The sequence below is a fragment of the Hermetia illucens genome, chromosome 3, assembly GCF_905115235.1.
Source record: "Hermetia illucens chromosome 3, iHerIll2.2.curated.20191125, whole genome shotgun sequence".
In the NCBI taxonomy this organism is placed as follows: domain Eukaryota; kingdom Metazoa; phylum Arthropoda; class Insecta; order Diptera; family Stratiomyidae; genus Hermetia; species Hermetia illucens.
Window position 1 is genome coordinate 65,605,612 of NC_051851.1, and position 26,587 is coordinate 65,632,198.

Genomic DNA, 26,587 nt, shown 5'->3' on the forward strand with positions numbered 1-26,587 from the left:
TCCATGGCTTACTTTGGGTTATGTTGAATAATTTATTTAAAGCTTATCTCCGCTATCGACAATTGTATTACAAAGTGAAGTTTCAGGCAGCCTAGTGAAGATACAATTGAATAGAATTTAAAATTTTTTTGAAAACGGTTCCGGAAAATGAAGCATTATTGCAGAATAAACCACATAAACACAGGTCATTCACGTACCCACATTAAACATACAATATATTTTACATACATACAAACTACAGTTAGTTCACACACCCACTCAGTATTCAGTCGTAATACTATATCATTCTTAAAACCTTGAACTATCAATTTCTTCAAAATTCACAAACAGAGCAGTGAAACCACTTCGACGCACCCCACTCAAGGTATAAGGACAAGTAATAGTAAACATTCCAGACGGGAAGAATTCTGCATACACTGAATACACCGTGGGAACAAATTTCTCAGTCAGTCATGAGAAAATAATTTTCTCATGGAAAATTAAATTAAAATTGAATAATTTTCTTATGGAAAATTATTTGTTATGGAAAATTATTTAGCCTAAGTACACCATTGTATAAAAATGGGAAGCGAACTCTATTAAACACACAAGACGTAAACCAAAAAGGAGTAAGGTTACTGCTAAAAGTATAAAAATTAGTGAAAGCACTCCCTAGGCAAATATTACCCCAACCCTCGCTTAGAAACCAAAGAAACAAAAGATACCGCTAATTACCGGATATTCATTAAATGTCCCTGTTCTGCTAAGGTCCCTTACGGCAAAAAAGATAAAGACAACTTTCCAGAGGACAAGGGCGAATAAGACCCTCATTTTCGCCGAATCCATCGAGGATCACGGCAAAAGCTTTGCTCTTATCAAAGAGCAAGGCTTAAACGCCACAACGAACACCCCTCAATCCATGAGGACGCAGTCCCTCATTATTCGAGGACTACATCGGAAAACAGATGCTGCAGAAATTCTGGCGGAGCTCAAAGCTGAGCATCCGCAGCTTAAAATCCGATCTGTAGTCAACTTCCTGACAAATCAGGACAAAGCTCTACATAAGGAGAGTCCTTCCCTCCCAATGAAGTCTCAATCGGGATTTTTTATAGTGATCTTCGAGCCCTCTCAAGAGCCCAACGACGCCTTCAAGGTGAAATACATTCTACACCAGAAGGTTACGTTAGAAAAAATAAGACCGTCGGGACAGATCCAATGTCTCAATTCCCAAATCAGCCGGCTGCATTCCGTGAATTGGTTGGAGCCCTCACCTCAACCAGCACGAATGAACAATGGCAATTCGCTACCACCAAACTTATTCTTAATTTATGGAGTTAAGTATCGTTACTTTTAACTCCGCGTCCCTTGCATCTCACACCCAAGTGTTGATCGACTCTCTGAAAGCAGACATTTATTGCGTTCCAGAGACCCATCTTAAAAGCGAGCATAACGTGAACTTCACCGGATATAATACCATGCGGGACGATAATAACACCGGCTCCGCCCTATTAATCAAAAAAGATTATGAATTCGAGGAAGTCGCCATAGACAACCTGCAAGTGCAAATTTCACGAGCACGGAAATAAAATAAATGCGGAATATAAAGCATTACTCTCCCGGATTAACTGTCTTAGTACGCTAATCCGTGGTATGGTGGCGACCTTCCGTAGCAAGGAATTGACCCGCAAACTTGCAGACATTAAGCCTGGAGCTAATATGTTCCAAAATATCAACAGGCGAACGAGAAAATACAAAGCCCGCAACTTTGTTCTAACCAAAAACAATGAGTTTCTCCGAGGATAGACATTTTTACATTAGTGTTGGAAATGAGATTTCCGATCTCTTGACGGTTACTTCTGGGGTGCCGCAGGGATCCATTTCTGGTCCTAGTTTATACAACATTTTCACTGCTGGTGTCCCCTCCCCTGAGGTCGGTACAGAACTTATGCAGTATGCCGACGACACACTCGTCTACTCCTACAATTTTCGACCAGACAAGACAGTTAGCGATATAGAGGATTACTTGGTTGACCTCTGCTACTACTACCAAAGCAGGCTTATTAAAAGTAGCTCAACCAAGCCACAAGTTTGCATCTTCAGGAGGAAATCTAGATACTTAAGATCTAGATCCATCCACAGGAAGACTAAACGCCTGAAACTGAAAATCGGGAATACAATAGTAAGAGGGTCGAAATCGATCAAATATCTAGGAATCAATTTCAACGAATTCCTGAGATTTAATAATCATGTTAAACTCGCCATTGGCAAAGCAAATGGTGCATTGCGCAAGATCTACTTTCTTCTTCGCAAAAAAGTGGGTCTCAGCACCAAAACTAAGCTGATCCTATATAAGGCTCTCATCAGGCCCATCATATGCTACGGAGCCCCCTCGTGGATCACTTGCTCTTCGAAAGCCATGGATAAATTCATGTGTTTCGAACGCCGTGTATTAGGACATTGCACTGGATTGTCCTACAATTGGAAGACTAAGAAGTGCGGCAGGAACGCCGTAGTATACCGGCGAGCAAATATAGACCCCATTAGAGAATATATTCTCAACATTACGGAGCGGTTTTTCAATCAACTTGAAAACTATCCAAACCCAAAAATTATTATATGCGTGAGCAGGGCAAAACAATCCCACTAGTCACTTTCCTTAGGCCGTGCCAGATACTGAACTCTGATCTCAAACCAACAATCCTGTCCCTCTTCGGCACACCTTGCCTGGTAGGAGTGCCAAGAGACTAAGCACTATATGAATATTAAGTGCTATTGTATATAGTAGAATTAAGTATTTATGTAAGTAAATATTATATAAGTAGTAATAAGGTAGATGTAAGTAAGAAAAATAAAACCTTCTCGCATCATTAGTGTGGACGCTATTTTGAAAATAGGTTAAGTAATGTTTTAATAAAATACAAAGCCAAGGAACATTGTAAATTACAGTTTACATAATCGTCAAAAACTCACGATTATGTACGCGGCATAAGGAAGAAAGGTAACAAAAGTAGATGGAGCTGACTCCACCCCGTGATGTAATACGTTACGGTGTTTCCAAAGTGCAGGAAGGAGTCGGGGGTTGTTTCCATGGGTAACAATTCCATACACTGGCGTAACCAAGCCAGTGCCTTTTGAAGACTTACATCCCCTAAAAAAGACATTGAATCGATTTTAATAGGACTTATTTTCATATAAATAATAATAATAATAATCGTTGGCGCAAAAATCCATATTGGATTCATTCAAGACCGAAACGGTACACTACAGGATTACAGTACCCTGTAGGAGGCAATGTTGTCAGCATTGCGCTCGTCCGAGATTTTTACCCTGATTTGACTCAGGTACTCATTCACAGCTGATTCGACTGGTATCCGACGTCAAATCACGATACAAATCTCACCGCCACCAGTGACATCTGAACCTCAATCTTCCGTACAACTTCACATAAAACTTTAAAAAATATCAACTAGCGGATCGATTCACTTCAAATTTGCGTACATACTTATTAACTGTACAAATAATGCACTGACCACATTTTGAAACCAATAATAATTATTTGTCAATTCTACGACTCTTTTTTAAGGTTTTTTGTAAATCAAAACTTTATTAAAATCGATTTACTGTCTGTCTGTTACACACATTTTTCTCGGCAACGGTATTAGCGATTGACACTAAATTTGGTGATATCATTTTACGTCGAATTTAACCCCTTACATTCCCCGTGCACGCAAAACAGGAGCATACATTTTTTTTCAGCAAATATAGTCATATCGGGTATCAAATCAAAGGTCTCGATTAGTACTTTCCGAAGCCAGTCTTAATTTTGATATTTGTTGAAAAGGTGAGAAGTGCGGGGGTCGAAATTGATCGTTTCTTTAACGGACCCATTCTCGGAAACTACCCAAACCAAAAATCTGAAAAAAATCAAGAGGCTGCCACTATGTGGTCAAGGCTGTGAAATACCCTCCATACCGATATCTGTTTAAATAAAGTTAATAATAATAATAGTATAAATTTACAATAAAGTAAATCTTTTTCTTCAGCCTTTGTCCCGTTCACAAGCCGGGTCGGCTCGTCGTGATCGGCTTCGCCATTTGGCTCTATCGAATGCCTGATCTGGGTGCAATCTCGAGGCCTTCAAATCCCCATCCAGCGTATCAAGCCACCGTTGCTTAGGTCTGCCTTTTGGTCGTTTACCATCGACTTCGATGTTCAGACCAATCTTTGCAAGTGAATTCTCGTTTGCACGAATTGCGTGACCATACCATCGATTACAATAAAGTAAATAATAGTATATTATTATAATTTTAGTAATTGGCACCACGAAATTTTCGAGCAATGTAGGCTGCAATATAGATCATGATTCTACTAGTTTGGTGGAAATCCCACTATTACTAACAAAGTTATAATAAGTCAAAATTGTCGCTTCTTTCCAAATTCAAGACTTTGACTATCAATATCACGCGAAAGTGGATATTCACGCATAATATGTGCATTTATTACGTGCTACGTACTAATGGGACAAATGCCCACTCAAATGTCTTTATAAAAGAAATACACAAAACCTTTCATATCTAAAGCATCCAGCTTCCAGTTTCCCGACATGTTTAATTAAGCAAGCCGGAATCCCGGAAGCAGGATGTTTCTGGAATAAAGGTGTTGCCTTCACATTGTGTGAGGAACTATCTATACACAATTTTCTATTCATACATAACTAAAACCCTCTTCACGAATTTTATATTCATCCTAAACAAACAAACACTGCTTGTTACCGCATACTGATTCACACATACAATAGTGATAAAAAAAGCCGAAAGCATTTTTTTTTAAATCTATGGTTCCGTGGTGTTTTTTAGCAAGAAGTGTAAACTAACGGACCTTTTTAAGATTTTGTGTAAAACAAAACCTTATTAAAATCTGTCACTGTCTCTCTGTCTGCTGTGACATGCACTTTTCTCGAAAACGGCTACACCGATTCAAAGCAAGTTTGGTGGACATATGGGAACTATGAAATCCCATGCACACAGAGAGTGACATAAATTCACATAAACTTAATAATAGCATATTACCAACTTTTTAAAGTTGATCGGAAAATTCCGGTCATAGCGGACAGTATCAACAACAGCAAGACGATTCGGATCAAACACCAACCCTTTCGCTCGCTAGTCTTCCTTGAAAGTCCATTATTAGACTGACGCGCTAAACTCTGTTTTTTTAATAATTCGCCCAAAATTCTATTACTGATGATTCCCTGCACCTAATTTTGTTAGATGTAGCAACATTTGACCTTTCGAAATTACCTTTTCTACTTATCTCGTCAATTGATCAGACAATACTGATCAAATTAGTGAAACTTTTGCTCTGTAATGCCAATCAACCCAAACAAATTACACACAGGCCGTTAAACAGCATTTGTTATTGAAAGGCACCTCGAAACTACTTATTTGCAAAAGAAAAAAAATTTGATTGCTACTATATATATGAACACATCCACCTTCCATAACTTTGTCAAAAATAGTCAGATTTTCTTCACGTGCCAAACTTTTTCTAGGATTAACATACATTTAAGGGGGGGAGGGGGTTTTAACGTAAATTTCCAAAATGCCTTTATTAACTTTATTTGAGCGGATATCGGAATGGGATTTCAGGGCCTAAATTTCGTAAAGACGCACCATTTTGATTTTTTTCAAATTTTCGGATAGATAGGTTCTAATAACGGGACATGTTTCCCTTTTCGGACCCCTCATTTTGGGGCCTCACTCCCCTATTTCTAACCCAAAATCAGAAGTAAGACAGATTTTGAATAACACCAATCTAACTCTTTGATTTAGTACCACATGCTTCTTGACCTTTGACCCTTAAACGCAACGCTAAATGGCGCCACTCGATGCCTGTAGAAGGACTCACAAACAATACGTTCTCACCAAATTTTGTGATAATAGCTTCGGCCGCTTCCGAGTAAAGATAGACAGATAGAATGCTTGTAAAGCAGCACGAAGCGTTACCCTTTCCCATTTCAATTAAGACATAATAACCATAAATTCATTTGCCGAATCCATTTTAGTTTGTTTACAACAATCTGCTGATTTTGTCAACAGATAATAATATAATCGTTGGCGTAACAATCCATATTGGATCAAAGCCTTGGAGCGTGTTAGAGCACTTCAATCAAGACCGTAACAGTACACTAAAGGATTACAGTACCCTATAGGAGACAATGTGGTCGGCATTGCGCTCGCCCGAGATTATTACCCTGATACTCATTCACACCTGAGTCGACTAGTATCCGAAATCCGAAATCACGATATAAATTCCACTGTCACCAGTGAGATTTGAACCACGACGTCCTGTACGACAGACCTGTGCTCTAACCGCTCAGCTATCCGGACACTATTTTAGTTATTTTCAAACAAGATTTGATATGGTTTTTTTTCTACATTTTTCGGGATTCGTCATTTTTGAGAGCCTCATATTATGTTTTCTATGTTTCGATCCTTCATCCGACCTACTTTGCATCCAACGTCAAAGCGAAGACCTGTTTTGTAAAGTATTCTTTCCTTTTGTTAAATATCAACATATATAAGTTTGCAAATAAGAGTTCATGCACTTTTTTTATGTGGTGCATTGGCACGTATTTGCAGACCTCTGGTGCATTCACGTCTAGGCCGGATAGCCAGGACGGCGCAAAACCGGTATGTCTAGAGTTCCTTATTAAAGCAGGCGTAGACCTGATAGATAATAATAAGTAGAACTCCAAATGTACACCGTCCGAACAAATGGAGGGTCAGGATAAAAGGCATATCGCCAGAAGTGACAAATGTGGATTATTGGTTTTGTGTGAGCAGAAATAATCGATATAGATATGTGTCCAGCTAAACACTCTGCTACTAATAAAGATCCGAACACCCCTTTAGGGCGAGCAGGAATTGCATCCTAAATCAAGTGGCACGTCGACAAGCCTTTCGAATTCCTTGCCAAGATAGCGACTTGCTCAAAGCTTTAATAACCTTCCCGTTAGCGTATAAATGATTCTGCCTTCATTACTCGAATGAATGGAACTCGACGATTTAATTTCTTAAAAGATAACATGAAAACTACTTCCCTAAATTGAAGCCCAACTACAAATACATACCCACAGATCCAGATCTTGTTTACCAACTGAAACGAAAACACTGTTCGTGTAGAATTTTAATCTAGTGCCTTTATCGAATAATCCCAAGCTCAAAATTGTCACTACAGAACTACATCTATAAGTGAATAAGCATATCGAGAATTTTATTTAGTTAAGTCTTTGAAAGTTTCCGAATTAAATTTAAATTTCAGTTAGTGTGTAAATTGTGATTGAATTGATTATCTTACTAAATTCTACAAAGAGTATGTCTCCTCTTAATAAATTTTCTACTCAATGTTACAATCTGAAACTATAATACATGGTTTCTGCTCCCTGTTTAGGTCAACCGTTGATTCCCCTTCATTGTAATGGCGTTGAGAACAATACGATATTGTGTATTGAAATTTAATCCGAATGGATCTCGCTTATATTCCGCTTTGGGGAAAATACCAACAACTTTTGCAATAGGAACTCCCAAAAATGCGACAAAACCTGATAACAGCAAACTCGACGAGCAAGATGGTAGGCAATGTTCGGATCCAAACCTTAGAGGACTTGTGCTTGGCGTGTACAGCATGGAGGACAATAAACTTGATCCTGGAATTCTTACCCCAATCGCTTACAAATATAATAAGGTGAGATGAACATCTAACCTTTCAATGCTTTCAAAGTTTTATGTTTTATCACATACACCCTTCCCAACAAAACATTATGGGCTTAGGTACTGATTTTGTAATTAATACTTATTGAAAGCTAGTATTCCCTCTCTTACGAAAGTAAAGGTCATTGGAAAAGGTTTCCTTATGTGAATTATGTAAGGAAAAAGTATTTCCGGTCGTCTTCAGGGAGCTGAGATTATGTACCTCTGTGTAAGTAATGCTCTTACATAGAAAACTGCCCAACATTACCCCTGGAGATGGAAAGATGCTATCTTATGCTAGTTCTGAAGAAAGAGATATTGAACGTGGCATCATATACCATTAATTTCTATCTAAGAAGAAAATTGTTGCTAGATATATATCTATCAAAAAGTTTTGATTTATTTAAGAAAATGGTCTCTTTTAGCTTGTTCGAAGCGACGTGATTATTAGGGCTGTAAAATAACCCTAGCTCAAATTTGCTAGAATATCTTCAGATCGATTTCAATCTCATAAGAAACAGGCTTATGGCAGAACTAGCAATTATAAAGAAGTTATCTGGGTGCTTGGTTATTCCTGGACTCTAGTTCTGTATTTTTCATGCCTAGTAAGAACTAATGAATTTCTAGTGAGGTATCCTGTCGGCAAGGCCATGCGTTCTTCTATGCGTGCCAGGGTCGGGAATAATTACAAACAAAATATATGGTTGCCAATTCATCCCTTTGTAGTTTATAGCACGTCATCCGCACCCATGCGCCATGGTTCACGGTTAGCTGAAATGCCCTTCAGCTCCCCGCACGACTTCCTGACATCCGTGCACCCCTCTACTGTTCCGTGCCAAGTGCCCGTGGGATACAACCTACTTGTTCGTCATCTTGGGAGAGCGGATTCCACTACATGGAGTAGCCCGCAATGCAATTGTTGCGTCATCTTAGTGGGCCACTTTCGCCTTCCAATCACAGTGCATAGGAGGGAAGGCCTGTGCGCCGACAAAATTCTTCATTTGAGATAGCTGGCTGATAAAGCGTACTGCGATGATGTGGCACATACAGGTGTTGGCCAAGGTTTAAAGCTTTTGTGTAACATTGGGGTTCACTTTCAGTGTGCTACTCCCATTTAGCAACATTGAAAGAACAGTAGCAGAAAGCAGTCTCAACTTGATCTTGGTGTTGAGATAACTGCATTTCCAGATTTTAGACAAGGCAGCAAAACGGGAACTAGCGCTGTTAATGCGTCGAGCAACATCCAGGTCGGTGCCTTGCTTCCTAGATACACAAAGTGCTACCCATTACCAATGCGCTGCCTTTTCACATTATCGAGAGTTTTCTCGAAATCGATGAGAAACCGGTGAAGCGAAGATATAACCTCCGCGCACTGTTCCAAAATAATCTGTAAGGTGTTGATGTGGTTAATACAGAAGAATCCGGAGATTTTTCTTATGAGTTCCAGGTTTATTTTAACTATTATCATTGCAACGCCAGGGAGCACGTCCATGTGTTCTGCGGCATCTTCCATTTCCCTAACCAATGCAATAGCAAATTTACTTTTGCCGTGGCCCACACTACATTCAATTTCTCGCGATTTCACTCGGTATCGGATTTCGAACGCGCCACGTCCACCATTACTCGCAACGGTCAATAGAGCTTCCAACCCCCTCCGTTCGTCAATCCCTTTCGCGATTCTGCAGTTAGCCGGATCTAATGACGCCTCTTCGAGAAGTGACCGACGACCTGCGAAGTACCCCAGAAGAGAGCATTTTTGATGGCAGCCCAATGCTCATTAATATTCTCAGGCGGGTTACTCTGTATATCTGCCATCCCATCAGTCAGATAGCTCTCTCACTGTATAGAAACAGATAGATCATGCAAGCGATGCTGAGTTTTGGGGCTCGCAATACGCAAGCGAACGTAAGCAAATATCACATGGTGATCATTTTCAAGGGCGAAGCAATCCGACCTTGATTTGCATCTGCTAGCACTCGAGTTTCCAGAGTGCAAATGCACTCTATGGACGTACTCTTCAGAGCCCCACCATCTTACTTCAGTTAGGCCCAGAATGCCAAGCTTATTTCGTTGGAATTTCCGCTTAACTTTAAAAAATCGAACATTCTAAGCACCTTCGCTACTGTTGTCGGGAAGTGTGCGCACATTTCAAAAACTAATCATAGTCAGTTTTCGATAGCTAAGGGTTGAAACCATAATATCAGCCTCTATCCGAGGCGTTGCTGACGTTTCGGGAATAATAAAGTCTCAAAATTTGCAGGTTACTAGCCCTTTTTCCTTCTTCCTTTCCTTTTAGTCGCCTCTTACAACAAACAGGGAAGACTCTTGCTCATATTTTATGGACACGAATATGAATAATATTAGTTAAGAAGAAAACAAGGTGTAGAAAAAATCCTCAAACCAGAGACACGTTGGCTGCAAGGAGGATTTATGGCAATTTATTTGCTATTGCTGCCTTTTTCAGCTTAAATAACAAGTACAAGTATTCATCAAAGGAATTTATATTGGTGTGTGGGTTATGATTTATAGCTTTGAACAATTCGACGGCTATAATCTATTACTTTAAATAAAATTAGGGGAAAAACAGGAACACTAGGCAAAGAAATTAAAACTTAAACTAAACCTACCAAATTATAAGACCTCACCGGGATTTACCTTCTGCCCTTCACGGAAAATTCCGCCCTTTTGTGTACGTTTTCTATAGGTAATTCCACTCCTATTGGTGTAGCCAAGCTCAGATTCTCATTCCCAAGAAACTTCACCGTGCTGTCAACTGCCAGCAGCAGGGCCGGTGTACGGTATTCGGTCTGCATGGATCCATTTCCACATACTGTTACTAGGCCAGTTGCTTCCATATTACCAGCACCTTTCCTTAGTAAAGGTAGAAGAGACGATTCTCGTCAGATTTATAATTGCTCTCATTATGGAAATTGTAGTACTTTCATTTCGAGTTCACCGCGCCTAAGAGCAAGTCTTCCACTAAGCGGAGGGAAGGCCTTCCATAGATTTCTCCGTAGGGCAACATGAATCTCGTAAGGCCTCCAAATTCGTGCCTCGGCTGCAACTTGAGTACTCGATCGTGGTGTCATCTTCTCACGGAGACATCTTCTCAGTTTACTGTGACTAACATATCCTGAAAGGTATTCACTTTCTTTAGGTAACGTCGTTTTATTCGCAGAAGCGTGAGAACAACGCATACAAGAAAAGTTTAAAGAGAAATGTCTCGGCAGATGCCGGATTTTACCCAATACTAGCACTAAGTGCCAAGCATTTAGGCTCGGACGATCCTACCTACTTAAAAACTAAAGGGACGCTGGTGGTGGTGGCCGGTGGTAGGTCAGTGGGAGAATCCGGCGAGTACTCCCCGCAACATCGAGCACGTATGCAGAATGGTGTACTTCTGCATGGTTTGAACCAGACTGTGCGAAAGTTCCAGGACATCAAGGGAAGCCGTCAGGGATTTAGGTACAATACCTGTAGCTGACAATATTATGGGAACTACAACCAGCCGGTCGAGATGCCAAATTTATTTGATTTCCCGAGCCAATGGCTCATAGTTCACCTTCTTCTCCACGTATTTCCGTTCAATGTTGCTGTTATTGAGGATAGCAACATCAATAATATACGCGGAGCGATCCGTCTTGTCAACTAACAGTACGTCAGGCTTGTTGTGTGCGGTATGGCGATCAGTCAGAACTTGCCGGTCCCAATACATGCTGTAAGCAGAACTATCAAGTACTGCTTGCGGCTTATATCGGTAAACCGGACATGTTCCCGTGATCAGCCCATGCTTATATGCTTATATTTCCGAGTTATGATATCACAATCTCGGCAGATGCCGGATTTTACCTAATACTAGCACTAAGTGCCAAGCATTTAGGCTCGGACGATCCTACCTATTTAAAAACTAAAGGGACTCTGGTGGTGGTGGTAGGTTAATGGGAGAATCCGTCGAGAACTCCCCGCAACATCGAGCACGTATGCAGAATGGAGTACTTCTGCATGGTTTGAACCAGACTGTGTGAGAGTATATCAAGGAAGTCGTTAGGGATTTAGGTACAATACCTGTAGCTGACAATATTATGGGAACTACAACCACCCGCTCGAGACGCCAAATTTCTTTGATTTCCCGAGCCAATGGCTCATAGTTCAGCTTCTTCTCCACGTATTTCCGTTCAATGTTGCTTTTATGGGGGATAGCAACATCAATAATAAACGCTCAGCGACCCGTCTTGTCAACTACGTCAGGCTTGTTGTATAGAGTATGGCGATCAGTCAGAACTTCCCGGTCCCAATAGATGCTGTAAGCAGAACTATCAAGTACTACTTGCGGCTCATATCGGTAAACCGGACATGTTCCCGTGATGCTTGTATGCAAGGTTTTGATGGATAACCTTACATACAGCATTATGCCTGGTGATGTATTGCACCGGTCCCATAACAGTACAGCCAGAAATGAGATGGTCCAAAGTCTCTAACGCCAAACCACACATTCTGCACTGGTCGTTCTCCACCCGTTCTTTCATGATGAGCTTTTTATAAGCTCGGGTGGCGACCACGCCATCCTGAATGGCACACATGAACCCCTCCGTCTCGGCAAAGAGCTCCCCAGCACACAGCCATCTGTTCGACAGATGCAAATCGACAAATAGCTACCAAAGACAATTCACGTGTTTACCGTGCATTGCCTTCGACTTCCATTGATCGATCCGCTCTTGGTCCGAGTTCACCCCACTCAGAGGATTGAAAGATCGATCCTTCAAGTTAAGTGGAGTCAGTCCACAGTCTGCCTTACAGACAGCCGCATGCAAGGGACTGGCCTGCTCTTTGCTGTAAAAATAAGCGCGCAGCGAGTCGACTTGGCGATGATGTTGTGCCGCCACGTCAACCACGCCCCTACCTCCGATGTCACGAGGCAGGTTCATCCGCTCCACGGCAGACTTTGGATGATGCATTCGGAATTTGGACATAGTTGTCCGTATCCGCCGCTGGACGATTTCCAGATCGGTCTTCGTCCACGGCAATATTCCGAATGCATAAGCCAGTGAAGGGATAGCGAATACATTCAACGCGCTTATTTTATTCTTCCCCGAGAGATGCGATTTCAGCACCAGCTTTACACGTCGCAGGAATTCGGACAGCAGAGCTTCCTTCAGATCACCAACTCAGTTGTCAGTTCGCACTTAGCACGTAGGCCATACTTTATTGCAAAACCATGCCCTCTAGCATCATTCAGTAGCCATGAAAGGGGGTTCAGTGCCATACAAAACCAAAGGGGACTCAACGAATCCCCTTGGAAGATAACCCTCGGTATACGCATGGGCTCTGTATTAGCACCCTCAGATATACGCACCAAAAAGTTGGTATGCCACCCTTCCGCTGGTAAATTTCTTATACCAGAAATTCTGCACCCGATCCAGACCTGGGCCCCTCCAGTTCTTCGAGGTGTTTATGGCTCGTCGAACTTCCTCTTCGGTAACATCCGCAAAATTCATGCCAGGTATATTGGCATGGCGGGTGCCTTCGGCGGTGATCCACTCAGCATGCTAGGCGGGTAACCCCCAAAGTCCACCCCAATACTCTTTCGCTTCCGTCACCGAGAACTGTATTGTCTGGGCACTCTGTTGGGATTCGTTGAGAGATCTGAAAAAGCTCCGCTGGTTCCTCGCGTATGTTGCATTCTGGACACGTCTGGAATAACTTTCGCCATACCGTCGTAACCGACTGCATATGACAGAAAGTTTCTGTTTTAGTGTGTCCAGAATTTCAACTACGGGTGTCTCACAGGGGATGGCATAGTTCCGGTAAACCCTCTGCCCTTTATTTCTCACCCGTCGGCTGGCATTGCCAGTGCTGATCTGAATCAATCTAGCAATGTCCTGCCTTAGTGAGTCCCGCCGACGTTCCAGACGAATTTTCCATGGTGAATCCCTTTTATCACTCAAACCAATAACACGAAAGCGAACCTTCTGACCGTGCAATCTGACAGCCGCAACTGCACCATAATGCACAAGTGATTGTAGTTGCAACAGCGACATATCAGCACACAGTCGAGATGCAATCTCATCATTGATTTGAGATAGAATTCCCGGAGTTGCTGGAGAGAGATAGATAGAGCCTGGGAATACCTGGTCTATGCAAAGGATCCATATCCGAAAATTCTATACATGCTCTTTGGAATTCGTCCCGAACCTCAGCGGAAGCCTCAGCTGGACGGTGGAGAAGAGTGCTTCGGCGAGTACTCAAACTGTTACCTGCAGTGCGGCGTGGTGTTGTTGATGCTGCCGTCTCTGCCCCCATCGACTCTCGGTCACCAGTTTCCCCGATGACTTCAAGTCGAACACGCTCCCTGATGGTGGCCGGGATTGTGTCGCTGCGAGTAATAAAGCGGTACTGGTCTGCGACTCGCTGCACAGTCACGTGCGCGAATTGCGGGAAACGCTCGACGAATCTCTGGTGCAATAAGGGGCGTAAAGATGTTGTACCCGCCCCTGCCGTTATTCCGTAGTAGGAGCGGATGATGAAGAGGTTCATTTCTTCAGTCGATTTCATCCGCTTCCTACGCGAACCTGCTGAAGTGGTCGCCACAGATTGTGGCGAAACAGCTGCAGCAGGCGGAGCTGTGCTACTGGTCGTCGTGGCGCCTAGACGTCGAACCGCCCCACGACTAGCGGTTTCGACGCCGTGCTGTCCATTACGAGAACCCAACCCAGTGACCAAGTCAGACGACTCCCGCCGGTTATCCGTACCGGACCTTAGATTTCTCCTTCTTCTCATTTTTGGTGGTGGATTTTATCCCTAGCTGCCAGGTGTTGAGATAGCTTCCTTAGTGAGTAATCTGCAAGACTACAAAGTTCCTGCACTTTTCCCACATACCCCCTGAGACGCTGCGGTGGCGTACAGCCATTCAGACTGAAGCTATCCATCCCTCCTCCTTTCACAACCGGGCTTGGGACCGGCTTCGGCGGAGTTTGGCTCCCCGGCGGGGAATCGAAGCCCGGTCTCCCGCGTGACAGGCGGGGATACTGACCACTATACTACCGAGGATTATTATTAAAGTGCAGATATCCCTTTTGGGCTTAACTTGTACGCAGAGATTCATAGATTGAAATGTCGGATAGTACTTATCTAGTTGGTTATGCCGTTGATATTTCAGCTGTAATACTTGTGTGCAATATAGAAGAGGTTAAGCGAATGCTAAGTATTTAATGCAAAGGGCATAACCATAAGTGGAGGTCCACAATTTGAACCTCTGAAATGTTGGATGTCCTAGGCAGAGTAAGCCTAAACTTTAAATGGCAATAACGAAAGAATATAGTGCGATTCACTTCAGATGTAAAGTTGACGAGAATTCTATTTTTTTCTGCAAGTAAAATTCGCACTAAGAATAGCCTCAGCACATCACACACATCCTGAAGCGGCAGTTCTCTATATCATTGGGGTCACTCCCATCATCTTTTGCGTGAAGGACGAAAAAAATTTGAAATATGAAAAAAAGTTCATGCTAGAACAATTCAGGCAACTAAGCCTCGAATTGAGAGCTTCCTTAGATAGCAGGATAGATGGCAGCCAGATAGCGGATGCAGGTCACAAGGGATTTCGGTGAAGTAAACGATTAGCTTGGTCCTTAGGACTTGTGTTTGTGGCTGAAGAATATACTCGTAAGTCTTCCCTGCTTGTCGTAAGAGGCGTAAAGTTCGTAAAAAGCAACTTACCCATTTTTAAATTTTACTGCTACCGAAGCGTCAAGAACGCCCCGGATAGGCACTGACTTCTAGCCGAAAACTTTTGGCTATCGAAAATGGACTATAATTAGTTTCTAGAATACGCGCAGGCTTTTCGACAACGGTAACGAAAGTCCTAAAATGCTCAAACTCGAACGAAAACTCCCAACACAACAACAAAAAGCGATTAGCCATAGACAAGGGAAGTGTGATGGTGGTACTCTGGAGAGTAAGCCTCTCCTTCTTGCGGCAATGTATTGTACGCAAAACCCGTGTCTGGTTATTTCTGACCAAAAACGTACGAACAATCAGGTTGACTACTTAGTTGTCTGTTGGAGGTGCGTAACAAGAGAGACGCTGATATCACGCTTGAAAGGAGGGATCACCAGCTCATTTTCGCTTACGTTCGCTTGTGTATTGCGTCCGCCACTTCTCGCAAGATTGGAAAATTTCGACCTTCCAAGTTTCACATAGACCGCTTGTGTGATCCAACTGTCGCTCCATAGAGGGAGAGCTATCTTTCTATTCGGAAGGCAGAGGCACTCAGTAAACCCGCTGAGAATATTGGCGAGCATTGGGCTGCCATCAGAAATGCTCTTCTCTCCGGTGAAGGTCATCGATTACGTATTGAAGGGGTGTCATAAGATCTAGTTGACTGCAGAAGCGTAGGAGCGGATCGAAAATTGGAAGGGGGTGAAGAACTTATTAACCGATACGGGCAATGGCGGGCAGAAGGAATTTATTATTAGGGGAGGGAGTTGAGTTTAAGATAAACACCAGTAGGTCCAGGTTCTCTGTCGAATGGGTCATAGAAATCTACCAATCTATCTGCATTAGTACGCATCGAAGGCATTGATTAATCTGTATATCTAGGAAGTTTGGTTTCCGGCGAAAGTTTACAGAACTGGATGTTGCCTGAAGTATTAACAGCGTTAGATTCGCTTTCGTTACCTTGTCTAAAATCTGGAAATGCAGTTATCTTAACAACAAGTTAAAGCTGAAACGGTTCTATGATAGTGTTCTCTCTGTGCTGTTATATGGAAGTAGCACATGGAAAGTGACCACCACTGCCACTCAAAAGCTCCAAACCTTCATCAACTTTGCGTGTCGTATCATCAGATTAAGTTAGCCTGATACTATAACAATAAAAAAACTTGGTGGCACACGTACGCGATGTGATCGGGAGGCGGAAGTGGCACTTTAAGGACTGGCGACAATTGCATTGCGGGCTACGCCATGTAGTGGAGGTAGAGTACTAGCGTCTCGGGAAGTAGTGGAGAGAAGCTGAAGCGCGTTCCAAGCAACCGAGAACGATGGGGCGTAGGTGTGGTTGACGCGCTATACCACACTAAGGGCTAAATGGCAATCATATATAAACTTCTGCCTAACGACATTATGGTTCTTAGACAGGCTATTTTCTCAAATAATTTCACCTCATTGTGGTGGTAATGCGGAAATAGATACTGCAGAGTTTACTTTCATCAGTTGCAAAGAGGCCATGCAAGTGAGTAACCTTCAACTCGAGAATTGACGCATGCAATGTTAGCAACATTATTGGAAAAACCGAAGAGCACTGGAATATAATATCCAGATTTATTGACAGTGTTCTTCGGAAAAAGAAACGGTGCCTCGACGAAGCATCACAGATAACGAATCAGCTAAGCTAAATAAACCGGGGCTTCGAGGAAGAGAATTAAAATTCAACACATAAAAAAAACTATCAAAGCGTTCACGGCAATCGTAAGCGTTGGCATGGGTTAGATTAGAAGGCAAAAGAACGGAAGTTCAGCTGAAGAAGGAGGTGTTTATAGTCGATAACTTTATGGAATGATTCCGGCAGTTGAAAAAGAGGCGTTTTTAATTTGTACACTTTTTGACTTTCACTGAACTTACACAGAAGGAAACCAAGCATACGAATTTATTTTTATCTAGAATTGCATTTGAAATTAAATGAAAACTGGACTCAAATATTCTTTCCCTTTCAAGTTTTACGGATCTATTAACTGTTTGTGTCGCCACTTCTTCAAAATTTAACTACGACACCAATACTAAGACATTCTAAAATTTTTCGCTGATTCAGACTTGTAGCGGATCATCTTCGCAGTTCTTGCTTTCACAATCTGCAGAGGTCTCAATGCCTTAATACAAACTAATATTTTCTGCCTCTCTCCTCTTTGCTTTAATTTCAAAGTACTTGCCGAAATAGAACATTACAGGCTCATTGGAAAAACGCACTGTCCAAGCTCCGCCGCCTTCTGTTTCTGAGTATCCTGAGATGATACTATTATCCTGGAGATGCACCAAAAAACCCTAACTTCTGTCTTCGTTCAATAAGTTAAAACCATAACTTTAACTGCGGTGCACAATCTTTTCCTTCAATCTAGTGTGGCTAACATAAAATGCTACCACTGGGGGCAGGAGCATTATCTTTGTAAGCTAGCAAATAGCCTTAAGTAATAATAATCGTTTCGAACTTTTCCTAGATATTAGCCCATTTGAGGTTGCTACAGTTTTCCTAATCATATTTATTTTAGTGCTTCTTAAATTTTCAGATCATAGATACGTCACCATTATTTTATTTCTTTGATGATTGCTTTATATTGTTCTAGTCGAAAACAGCAGGACGACTTCTAGAACTTCTCCGTTTGGCTGGTCCGATGCCCCGTAGAGGCGAATATCGAATATTCTACAATTTAGAGCCTAGCTACTCGGCCATATGTATCGTAGGTTTGGGTTCTGAATGTCTAGGGTACGATTCACACGAATTGATAGACGAACATAAGGAAGCAATACGCAGGGCTGTTGCTACTGGATGTAGAGCGTTACAGCAAATCCACGTTGAAAAAATTGTTGTCGAAAGTTTCGGACACGCCGAATCAGCAGCGGAGGGAGCAGCACTAAGTGTGTGGGCCTACCAAGATTATAAAGACAAATTAGATCAAATCGTGGTTCCACAAATTGATTTACATGTTGAAAAAGGCGAAGAATGTGATTGGGATGGTTGGCGGATAGGACTACAAAAAGCTGCCGCACAGAATCTAGCGAGACAACTACAAGAAACCCCATCCAATCAGCTCAGTCCTACTTATTTCGCACAAAATGTCGTTGATGTTCTCTGCAAATCAGGTGTCAATGTGGAAGTGAAAGTAAAAGGATGGGCTGAAAGCCAACAAATGCATGCATTTCTGGCTATAGCGAAGGCTTCTTGTGAACCTCCCATATTTCTCGAGCTAAGCTATTTTGGAACAAATCGCGAAGAAAGGCCAATAGTCCTGGTTGGTCAGGGCCTTACATTTGATGCAGGTGGCCTATGCCTTAAGGTAATGCTTACTATAAACCTTCCATCTCTGTATTCTTAACCTTAGTTTATCAACTTTAAGGAAAAAGATGATTTGCGTAACATGCGAGCTGATATGTCAGGAGCGGCTTGTGTAGTGGCAGTTTGCAGGGCAGTAGCCTCTCTGCAGTTACCAATTAATATCCGAGGTTTAATACCCTTATGTGAAAATGTTCTCGGGTGTAACTCCTGCAAGCCCGGAGACATCACGAAAACTATGAGCGGAAAAAGCGTAGAACTGGAAGACACCAGCCACGAGGATGCTTACGTAATAATAGATGCCCTACTTTACGCTCAGAATTTTTGGCCCAGGTTCATACTTGACATCGGAACCACCACAAGAGAGGCAAAGTATGGCTTTTGCGAAGCAGCAACAGCTATCTATACCAACTCGGAGCAACTGTGGCAGCAAATGAAAAACGCTGCAGCCCATAGTGGTGATCGAGTGTGGCGAATGCCCCTCTGGCGGCATTTCTCATATATGATGACAAAAGGAAAGCATTGCGATGTACAAACTTGTGGTAGAGAAAAAGGGCATGGCACTCCTTGCAAAAATGCCGCATTCTTGAAGGAGTTCGTACCTTGCGGGCAATGGATGCATATTGTAAGTATCTAATGAGAGTTCATTCATAAAGAATATTAGTGTACAATGAGAGTGTTCTGTTGCTCATAACCCCTTAATTTTCATAGGATACCAGAAACGTGATGAGAACTAATGGTTTAAACTTTGAGTACCTCCGCGAAGGAATGGCTGGCCGTCCCACGAGGACAATAATTGAATTCATCGCCCAACTTGTGTGCCATGAAAACGACCCCTCCACGAATCAACAAGGCGCAAATTGATGAACGCAGGTCTGATTGTATACAGATCGTATAGTACTATAAATAGAGCGGAAGCGGAGGACCTTTTGTCTTGTGTTTAAGTATAATTATAGGTTTAAGTAGCTGAATATGATGTAGTATGTGATCATTAGTTAAGTTCCAATTCGATATGTAAACCATTTTACTTCATATGTAAACGAAAAGTAAATTTAAAGTCCACTTGGTTGTATTATTTCTTTGAAAACGGTATATTCGTTTTGATAAACTAATCTCAGCTGTGCAAAGAAATAGTGCTACAAGCATATTTTTACGAAAATCACTTTAAAAATGAGGTGATGCCAATTAAAATTTGGAATAATGATAGTTATCAAGGATGCAGAATTTGTATAAGAATATTTAGCGAGGAGACTTGATTACAGATAGTTCGAATATTGGTAATAAATTCCGACATAAAGGCGGATTCTAGCAAAGTATTCGCATGTGTCGCTTTCAAGAGTTTTCGCTGGAATATAAAAACAAGTCGAAAAACCGGAAGCTTGACGCTTCAGTTATAAACCGTTTTGTGTTTCCCTATGTGCGGAGTATTACGCAGTTCCTCCATTGGCCGATACTATTGGCTCGAGATATTTAAATCGTTCAGTTCTGTCAGCGGCAGTAACCTGAGAACACAACTGAGCAATTTAAATATCTCGGGTCAATGCAATCAGGCAATGGAGAACTGCGTAATGAAATTGCTTCACGCATTAACGCAACCTGAATGAAGTGACACTCCACAACAGTTGTTCTTTGTGATCGAAGTATCAGCGAACGTCGTAAATCCAGAATTTACCGCAGTGTCGTCCATCTTGTGGTCCTCTATAGTTCTCAGTATTGGCCGACTATAAAAGGCAATGAACGGCGTCTTGAAGTAATGGAGACGAAGATGTTGCGTTGGGCTAGTGGCGTGGCACGTTTTGATCACATCCGCTATGAGGATATCTACGATCGATATGGGGTTGCACCAATCGTAGAAAAACTGCGAGAGAGGCATCTTCGATGATAAGGTCACGTAATTCGCGCTAATGAGAATTCACTTGCCAAACTGCATTTTACACCCCTCCTTCATCTGGCGGTTCAAAGTGATAAGCCGCATGCACGGTATACTATGATCAAAAACTGAGAAATGCACTCTGATTTACCGCCTACAGCCCTGCTACCAAATTCTACTCTCACTTACTCGAGGTAACCGTCGGCCAACGCATCTACAACTAACAAGAGAGGGTGCCGGCGGTTTCCTTGCGCCGGAAAACAAGGTCTGAAGTCATACCTGGCTGTAAGTGTAAAAAAACTATGGGAAGGTTGTCCTTGAAATAAACCTTAGGAGCGCGGTGAGCACAAAATCCCATAAGGACTTATGGACCATAAGGTCGTAACGTGAAGAGGCGAGGATTACAAATCGCTTCAAATGCCTGGTAATTGGATACTTTGCCAAACATTGTAGAAATCAGGACAGACGATGCAGGAGTTTCGGTAGTAATAAATGTCCGGTGTTCAGGAGGGCCTTGAATAGTACGAAATCAATATGAAGGTAACATAGATAAACCTCAGTCACTGCGGAGCGGCTCACAATCTCTTGGCACAAACTGTAGTAGACGAGAGAGCAGGCGTAGTTCTAATCAACGAATCATTAAAATATCAGACAATGATTCGTCCTAGCTAAAATAAATGTCATCAACTTTTACGGTTGCTATGCAAGATCTAGTAGAACAATAGAAGAATTCCAGTCTATGGTCGATAATATCGCGACAGACGCAAACACTAAAGGCCAACTCATTATCGGCGGTGACTTCAACTCGTGGGCAACAAAGTGGTGTAGCAAGTATACTAACGGCAAAGGTCATAGGCTACTAGAAACGTTTAATTCTTTGGAATTAGAAATTGCAAATAACGATGAGACAAACACATATCGTAAAGCCCGTATGGCTTTTCCCTTCTACGTAAGGTGATCATCAGGTGGAAGTGTTTAAAATCAAAGAACATAGAATAGCGCAGAACCTCAAGCAAACAGGTCCAAAATGGAAGGATAGCTTCTTCGATAAAGATGCGTTTGCCTTGGTGATGAATCCCGCCAGTATGAACCAAGGATCAGTAGAGAAGTTGACCAAGCACCTAATTCAGTTTTCAACGCGTGCGATAGTTCAATGTAGAGAAGAGTTCCCAGCAGAAGAAGCTCACCATACTGGTTGAGTGAGCAAATAAAGACGCTGAGAGCAAAATGACTACAAGCTCAAACAATCGTCCAACATTCGAGGAGAAAATTGGACTTCCAGTAGCTGCTCTCCGCATTCAAAAAATTGAAGCACAATTTGCAGAAAGCGACCAAACAAAAACAAAATTAAATTTCAAAAAACCTCTGCAGCGAAACTGACGTCAACACTTGGGGCATGGCATGACCTATAGAATGGTGATGTCTAAAATAAAGAGAAAGAAATCACGGCACTGGAGGGAATAATTGCCAACAGATTGTGCGAGACAGCTGAACATGAAAGGCCTCTTTTCACGATGCAGTTTAGATTAAGAAAAAATCACTCCACCGCCGGTGTAATAAAGGTAGTGGTAGACACCGCAGCCACTATAGAAGGCAACAGAGAGTCAAAAGAGCACCGCGCAGTGGCTATGTTGGACGTGAAGAATGTTTTTAACCCTGTAAACTGGTTGACCATCAAAGCGTTCCTCATCCGAATAATCAGGAAACTAAAGTACGAGAACAACAAAGGCACAAGTTAATATTGTGTCTTAGCTGGAGTCCCTCAAGGGTCGGTACTGGATCCATTCTTGTGGAACATCATGAATGATAGAGTCTTTTGCCTGCATTTACCAGAAGAGTTAAAAGTAGTAGGATTCACCGACGGTATTGCTGTGGTTGTAGTTGCAAAGTACATCCACAAGGTTGAGGCAGCAGCGAATGAAGCGATCTGTAAGATCAAGAGTTGAATGGAAACTGCCGGACTAGTGCTCGCGGAGGTGGTTAAATATTTAAGTGTAATGCTCGACAATAGATTCAAATTTAAAGTGCATGTAAAACACGTCAAAAAAAGGCAGCACTCTTGCAGACAGCACTCTCGCGAATGCTTCCAAATACTGACAGACCGTCGGTAGAGTCTTACCACCGCGAGTCATTAGCTCAGTCTTGGTCTATGCCGCTTCTGTATAGGCTGCAGCATTTAAGACTAAGGCAATCAAGAGAAGCCTCGTGTGCCCTAAGAGTGATTTGTAGCTATAGACATCTTGGCTGAAGAAATGACATGAATCTACATGAGGAGAACGCCAACCCCCAATGCTGTGCAACTGATCAAGAGCGAGGAAAGGTCATCATCATTCGTCAGATGGGATAGCTCATTGAAAGGCCGATGGAGGCATAATCTGATTCAAATCATCCGTATATGAGTCAGTTGTCACCATGGAGCCTGTAGTTACCAGCTAACGCAGTTTCTGTCTTGTCACGGTGGGTACCACAAATATATCATGCCCAACCTGCCAGGCAAGGAAGAACACGCGGGGCATACAATATTATATTGCAGTCGCTTCGCGGTGTGGAGGACTAACATTCCGAGCGAGCATCATCTAGTGCAGCGCATGCTTCAGTTAGAAGACAAATGGCAGGAATTAGTGACATTCGTTGCTAATGTGCAAAAGGAGCTCTGCAAGCGGAAAGGGAAAGGCGAATGACAACCATACAGAAATCGCGGCATAATTGCTAACCGGCCCCGCGAAGTAGTATCTAACGACAGTTTCTCGGGATGAGCAGTTGAAGCATGTACGGGAGCGGTGTAGTACGTAGGCACGGATATGCGTCCACGAGTCGTGCACGCCAGCGGTTTCGGCTGCTGTCCCTGGAAGATTCCACATCCGACTTTTTCTTAAGGCTTCACAAATATGTAAACTCAACATGAAGCTTCCTGTATAAGTTTGGATACCAGATATCGTAAAGTAGCCTACAATTTTTGCGTAGGAGATATTAAGATCCATCTACATGTTTGTCAAACAGTCGCAAACGAAAACGTGTGGATAGGGTGTTTGGCTTCGTTTCTGTAGCTTAGGTAACGCTTGTAGGCGACTTCTACTTTTCCTATCATTGATATTGTCCTTATAGACTTTCCAGGCAAGATTATGCTCACCAATAGGGATTAAATGACCCGCAACCGTAGCCTATTGAAACGAATTTCATCCACAACCAAACGGTCGAGGAATTACTCATAAATTTCGTCGTCGAACCATTCGCTGCAACTTTTTGCGATTGAGGTCAAGTATGTTTTGTTTAGTGCTAATGATTACGTTCTTCAAATTGTTGTGAAAACCATTTGTCAACGCTTCATCTGCAAGACATTTAGTACCTGATGTTATTGAGGCATCTACAGATTTCCTGCTTATAGGTGTTCCGGAGAACTTTGTTGAAGATGTCTTCAGTATTCACTCTCACCTCATTGTCAGACGGGATTCTAGGTGGTATTGCTATTCGAGCTCGGAGCCCTATGCCAACGAGGTAGCGCCGTTCAATTAACATGTGGTCAATTTGGTTGAAAGTGGTCCCATCTGGAGAAGCCAACGTATCGCCTGAATATGAGCTCCGTCCTTATTTGGCTATTAAAATCTTTCAGTACGATGTTGACATCGTCATATCAAGGGTCCACTTTACTGCCTCGTAGAACGTATCCTTCTTTGACTCTACAGTCTGTTTTGTGGAAGCGGAAAGACTAATGATGCTTATATTACGAAATGTGCCTTCCAAACACAGAGAACATACCGTTTCAAAGCCGGCAATAGCCGGGTGCGCGAATTGGCGAAAAGAGCCTTGACAGGGTTGGTTTTTGTACTGCCTAAGAATTACCAAGTTACACTGTAACCCAATGGCAATATATCTTACTTTTCTTCGTTTCTATTATATTATAGATAAATAAAATAAATATTTGAATGCTAGTATAAATTTCACTGTAGTTAATAATTGTAACTTAACTCCCCTAAATCTAGTTGGCTGTGCAGCTACACCGAGCTGACGTCAGGGCTTTTATTCCAAAAACAACTGGTAGTACTTATTTTAGGTTCAAATAGAAATTTAAGAAAAACAGTATAAAGCTTTTTAACCTAAATTAGGTTAACAAAATCAGCAAAAAAATCTAGTAGTAATTTTACAGAGAAACACCTTTGTTTCCAAAGATTTGGATTTAATCAACACACCACTGTCTACATCTATTTGTAACCGAAAGTGACTGTCAGGAGCAGGGAGTCTGAAACTTTTGCATTTAATTTGAGGGTGCATTTTTGCTTGTATCGTCGTAGTACTGCAGTTGCTTTAGTGAAAAAATGGCCAGCGGTGGAGGAAACGGCAAGGAAGAGCTTAGCGAACTCTTGCCTGGAGATGTTGTGACTCCTGCAGGCTATTCGGCAAGTTGTGCTTTACCTAGAGGGCTTTCAAGGAAACTAATGTTTTTTCAATTTAGAGGGGAACTGACACTAATAGAAATCCTGGTTTTGGAGCTGGAATGGGTTATGGCACGGGAAGTGGAATGGGAAGTGGAATGGGCTGTGGGATGGGACGGGGATTTTCTATGGGCAGATTTCCCATGTCGAGTTTCGGGCAAGATTTCGGCGCAAATATGCTAGGCCACAGCTCGGGCATGGGAAGTGGGTCCTTTGAAAATGGATTTGACGATAACCCGTATGATGACAGAAACGCTTGTGTCGGCCGTGGGTGGTGTCCTGGCGCTGGCATGGGACTGCCTGGTTGCTCAGTGAAAGATGCATACACTGGAGGTCATTTCAAACTCATCGACTGTCCTGGTGGTAAATATGTGACTAATTGTGTTGCTAGGCAGTTGATCGTAAAGTCTGTTTTGTTTCTGTAGATGAATGCAAACAAAATTATTAGCAACACTGGGTAATATTTTCTTGTACTTTCGATTTGAGTAACGGTTACTAATCTATATTCATTTCAGATATTTGTATATACAACTATAGCACCAAATGAAAGGAAAATCTAAACATCAGTTAATATTTTAGAGAAAATAAATATTTAGAATTTTAAGATTTAAATTTCTTATTCTAGACCTCACCCTGTTCTAATTGATTCAGAAGTTGCTTTTACATGACTGCACACTAACAAAGTTGCATCTTACTGAAAATTGCTCGGCTAACGCTAAGAGCTGTTTCTAAGGATTTGCAGAAAACGAAATCTGAATAAATTCTTCGTCTGTATTTCTGCTCTGGAAGTTCAAATTGACCATCCCCTGACTCCAGCGGCGGTGAGTAATTTTTCAAAAAAGTTTGGTATTCGCCCAAAAAGAGCGGTTCCTATGTTAGGATAAAGGGGAATAAGTTGCTCCTTACAAGTAGAGGGCGAACTCACACTTCCTCAAATGAACAAAAAATGGTTGTGCATGCTCAGATACTTCCAGACTTAGGATAAGATGTCAAAGGGTGATTTAGCGCTGTCAATACATCTAGATTCATTTCGGCAGCGAATGCAGAAACGACGCTCCCTAGATATACAGATTACACCACGCACCCTCGCTCAAGTATGTATAGCTGCCTAAAAAATCAAATAAAGATATTTTCACAGGCAGTCCAGCTTGTGGCCGCGTCGCGTAGATGCAGTCGTACCTTAATCAGTTACAAGATGCCATCCAGTGGGATTACGCATTAAACTAAAAATTTCCTTTAGATTTTACCTCTATGCAACATTTGACATTTCGTAGTAACTTATGTTGCTCTGATAATGGCTTCTAGTTTCCCCTAAATGCCTTGAGTGCTAATGGCATCAGTTCAGGAGGATTTAGAATGGAAACCAGTTTGTTCTCTTTTGATTAAGTTTTCGAGGTGTTCTTCACTGCGTTCAAAGATGAGCTTAGCTAATATTTTCGCAACGGGAGAAAGTATACAAATACGGCTCGAGTTGCAGTTTTAAAGATGAGAGCCCTTCCAATAAAACACTGTGAACA

General features: G+C 42.1%; 2 protein-coding genes across 2 annotated transcripts; both read left to right on the forward strand.

Annotated features, from left to right (window-relative positions):
• The first annotated feature begins 7,196 nt into the window (after positions 1–7,196).
• On the forward strand, positions 7,197–19,832 carry LOC119651606 (cytosol aminopeptidase-like). The gene is made up of 5 exons (XM_038055259.1): positions 7,197–7,353; positions 7,432–7,725; positions 18,064–18,774; positions 18,835–19,395; positions 19,482–19,832. The coding sequence occupies exons 2-5, from the start codon at positions 7,459–7,461 to the stop codon at positions 19,632–19,634; spliced, it is 1,692 nt and encodes a 563-aa protein (XP_037911187.1). The 5' UTR covers positions 7,197–7,353; positions 7,432–7,458; the 3' UTR covers positions 19,635–19,832.
• A 4,819-nt stretch (positions 19,833–24,651) lies between these two features.
• On the forward strand, positions 24,652–25,674 carry LOC119651885 (keratin-associated protein 6-2-like). The gene is made up of 4 exons (XM_038055706.1): positions 24,652–25,034; positions 25,091–25,433; positions 25,496–25,527; positions 25,586–25,674. Exons 1-3 carry the CDS (start codon positions 24,954–24,956, stop codon positions 25,516–25,518), a joined length of 447 nt encoding a protein of 148 aa, XP_037911634.1. The 5' UTR covers positions 24,652–24,953; the 3' UTR covers positions 25,519–25,527; positions 25,586–25,674.
• Positions 25,675–26,587: the final 913 nt, after the last annotated feature.

Excerpts from the sequence above, each read along its gene's own strand:
- LOC119651606 (XM_038055259.1), top strand. The coding sequence starts at position 7,459 with ATGGCGTTGAGAACAATACGATATTGTGTATTGAAATTTAATCCGAAT. Across the intron at positions 7,726-18,063 it reads TCGCTTACAAATATAATAAG|TCGAAAACAGCAGGACGACT; the intron begins GTGAGATGAACA and ends ATATTGTTCTAG. Across the intron at positions 18,775-18,834 it reads CAGGTGGCCTATGCCTTAAG|GAAAAAGATGATTTGCGTAA; the intron begins GTAATGCTTACT and ends ATCAACTTTAAG.
- LOC119651885 (XM_038055706.1), top strand. The coding sequence starts at position 24,954 with ATGGCCAGCGGTGGAGGAAACGGCAAGGAAGAGCTTAGCGAACTCTTG. Across the intron at positions 25,035-25,090 it reads TGACTCCTGCAGGCTATTCG|AGGGGAACTGACACTAATAG; the intron begins GCAAGTTGTGCT and ends TTTTCAATTTAG. Across the intron at positions 25,434-25,495 it reads ACTCATCGACTGTCCTGGTG|ATGAATGCAAACAAAATTAT; the intron begins GTAAATATGTGA and ends TTGTTTCTGTAG.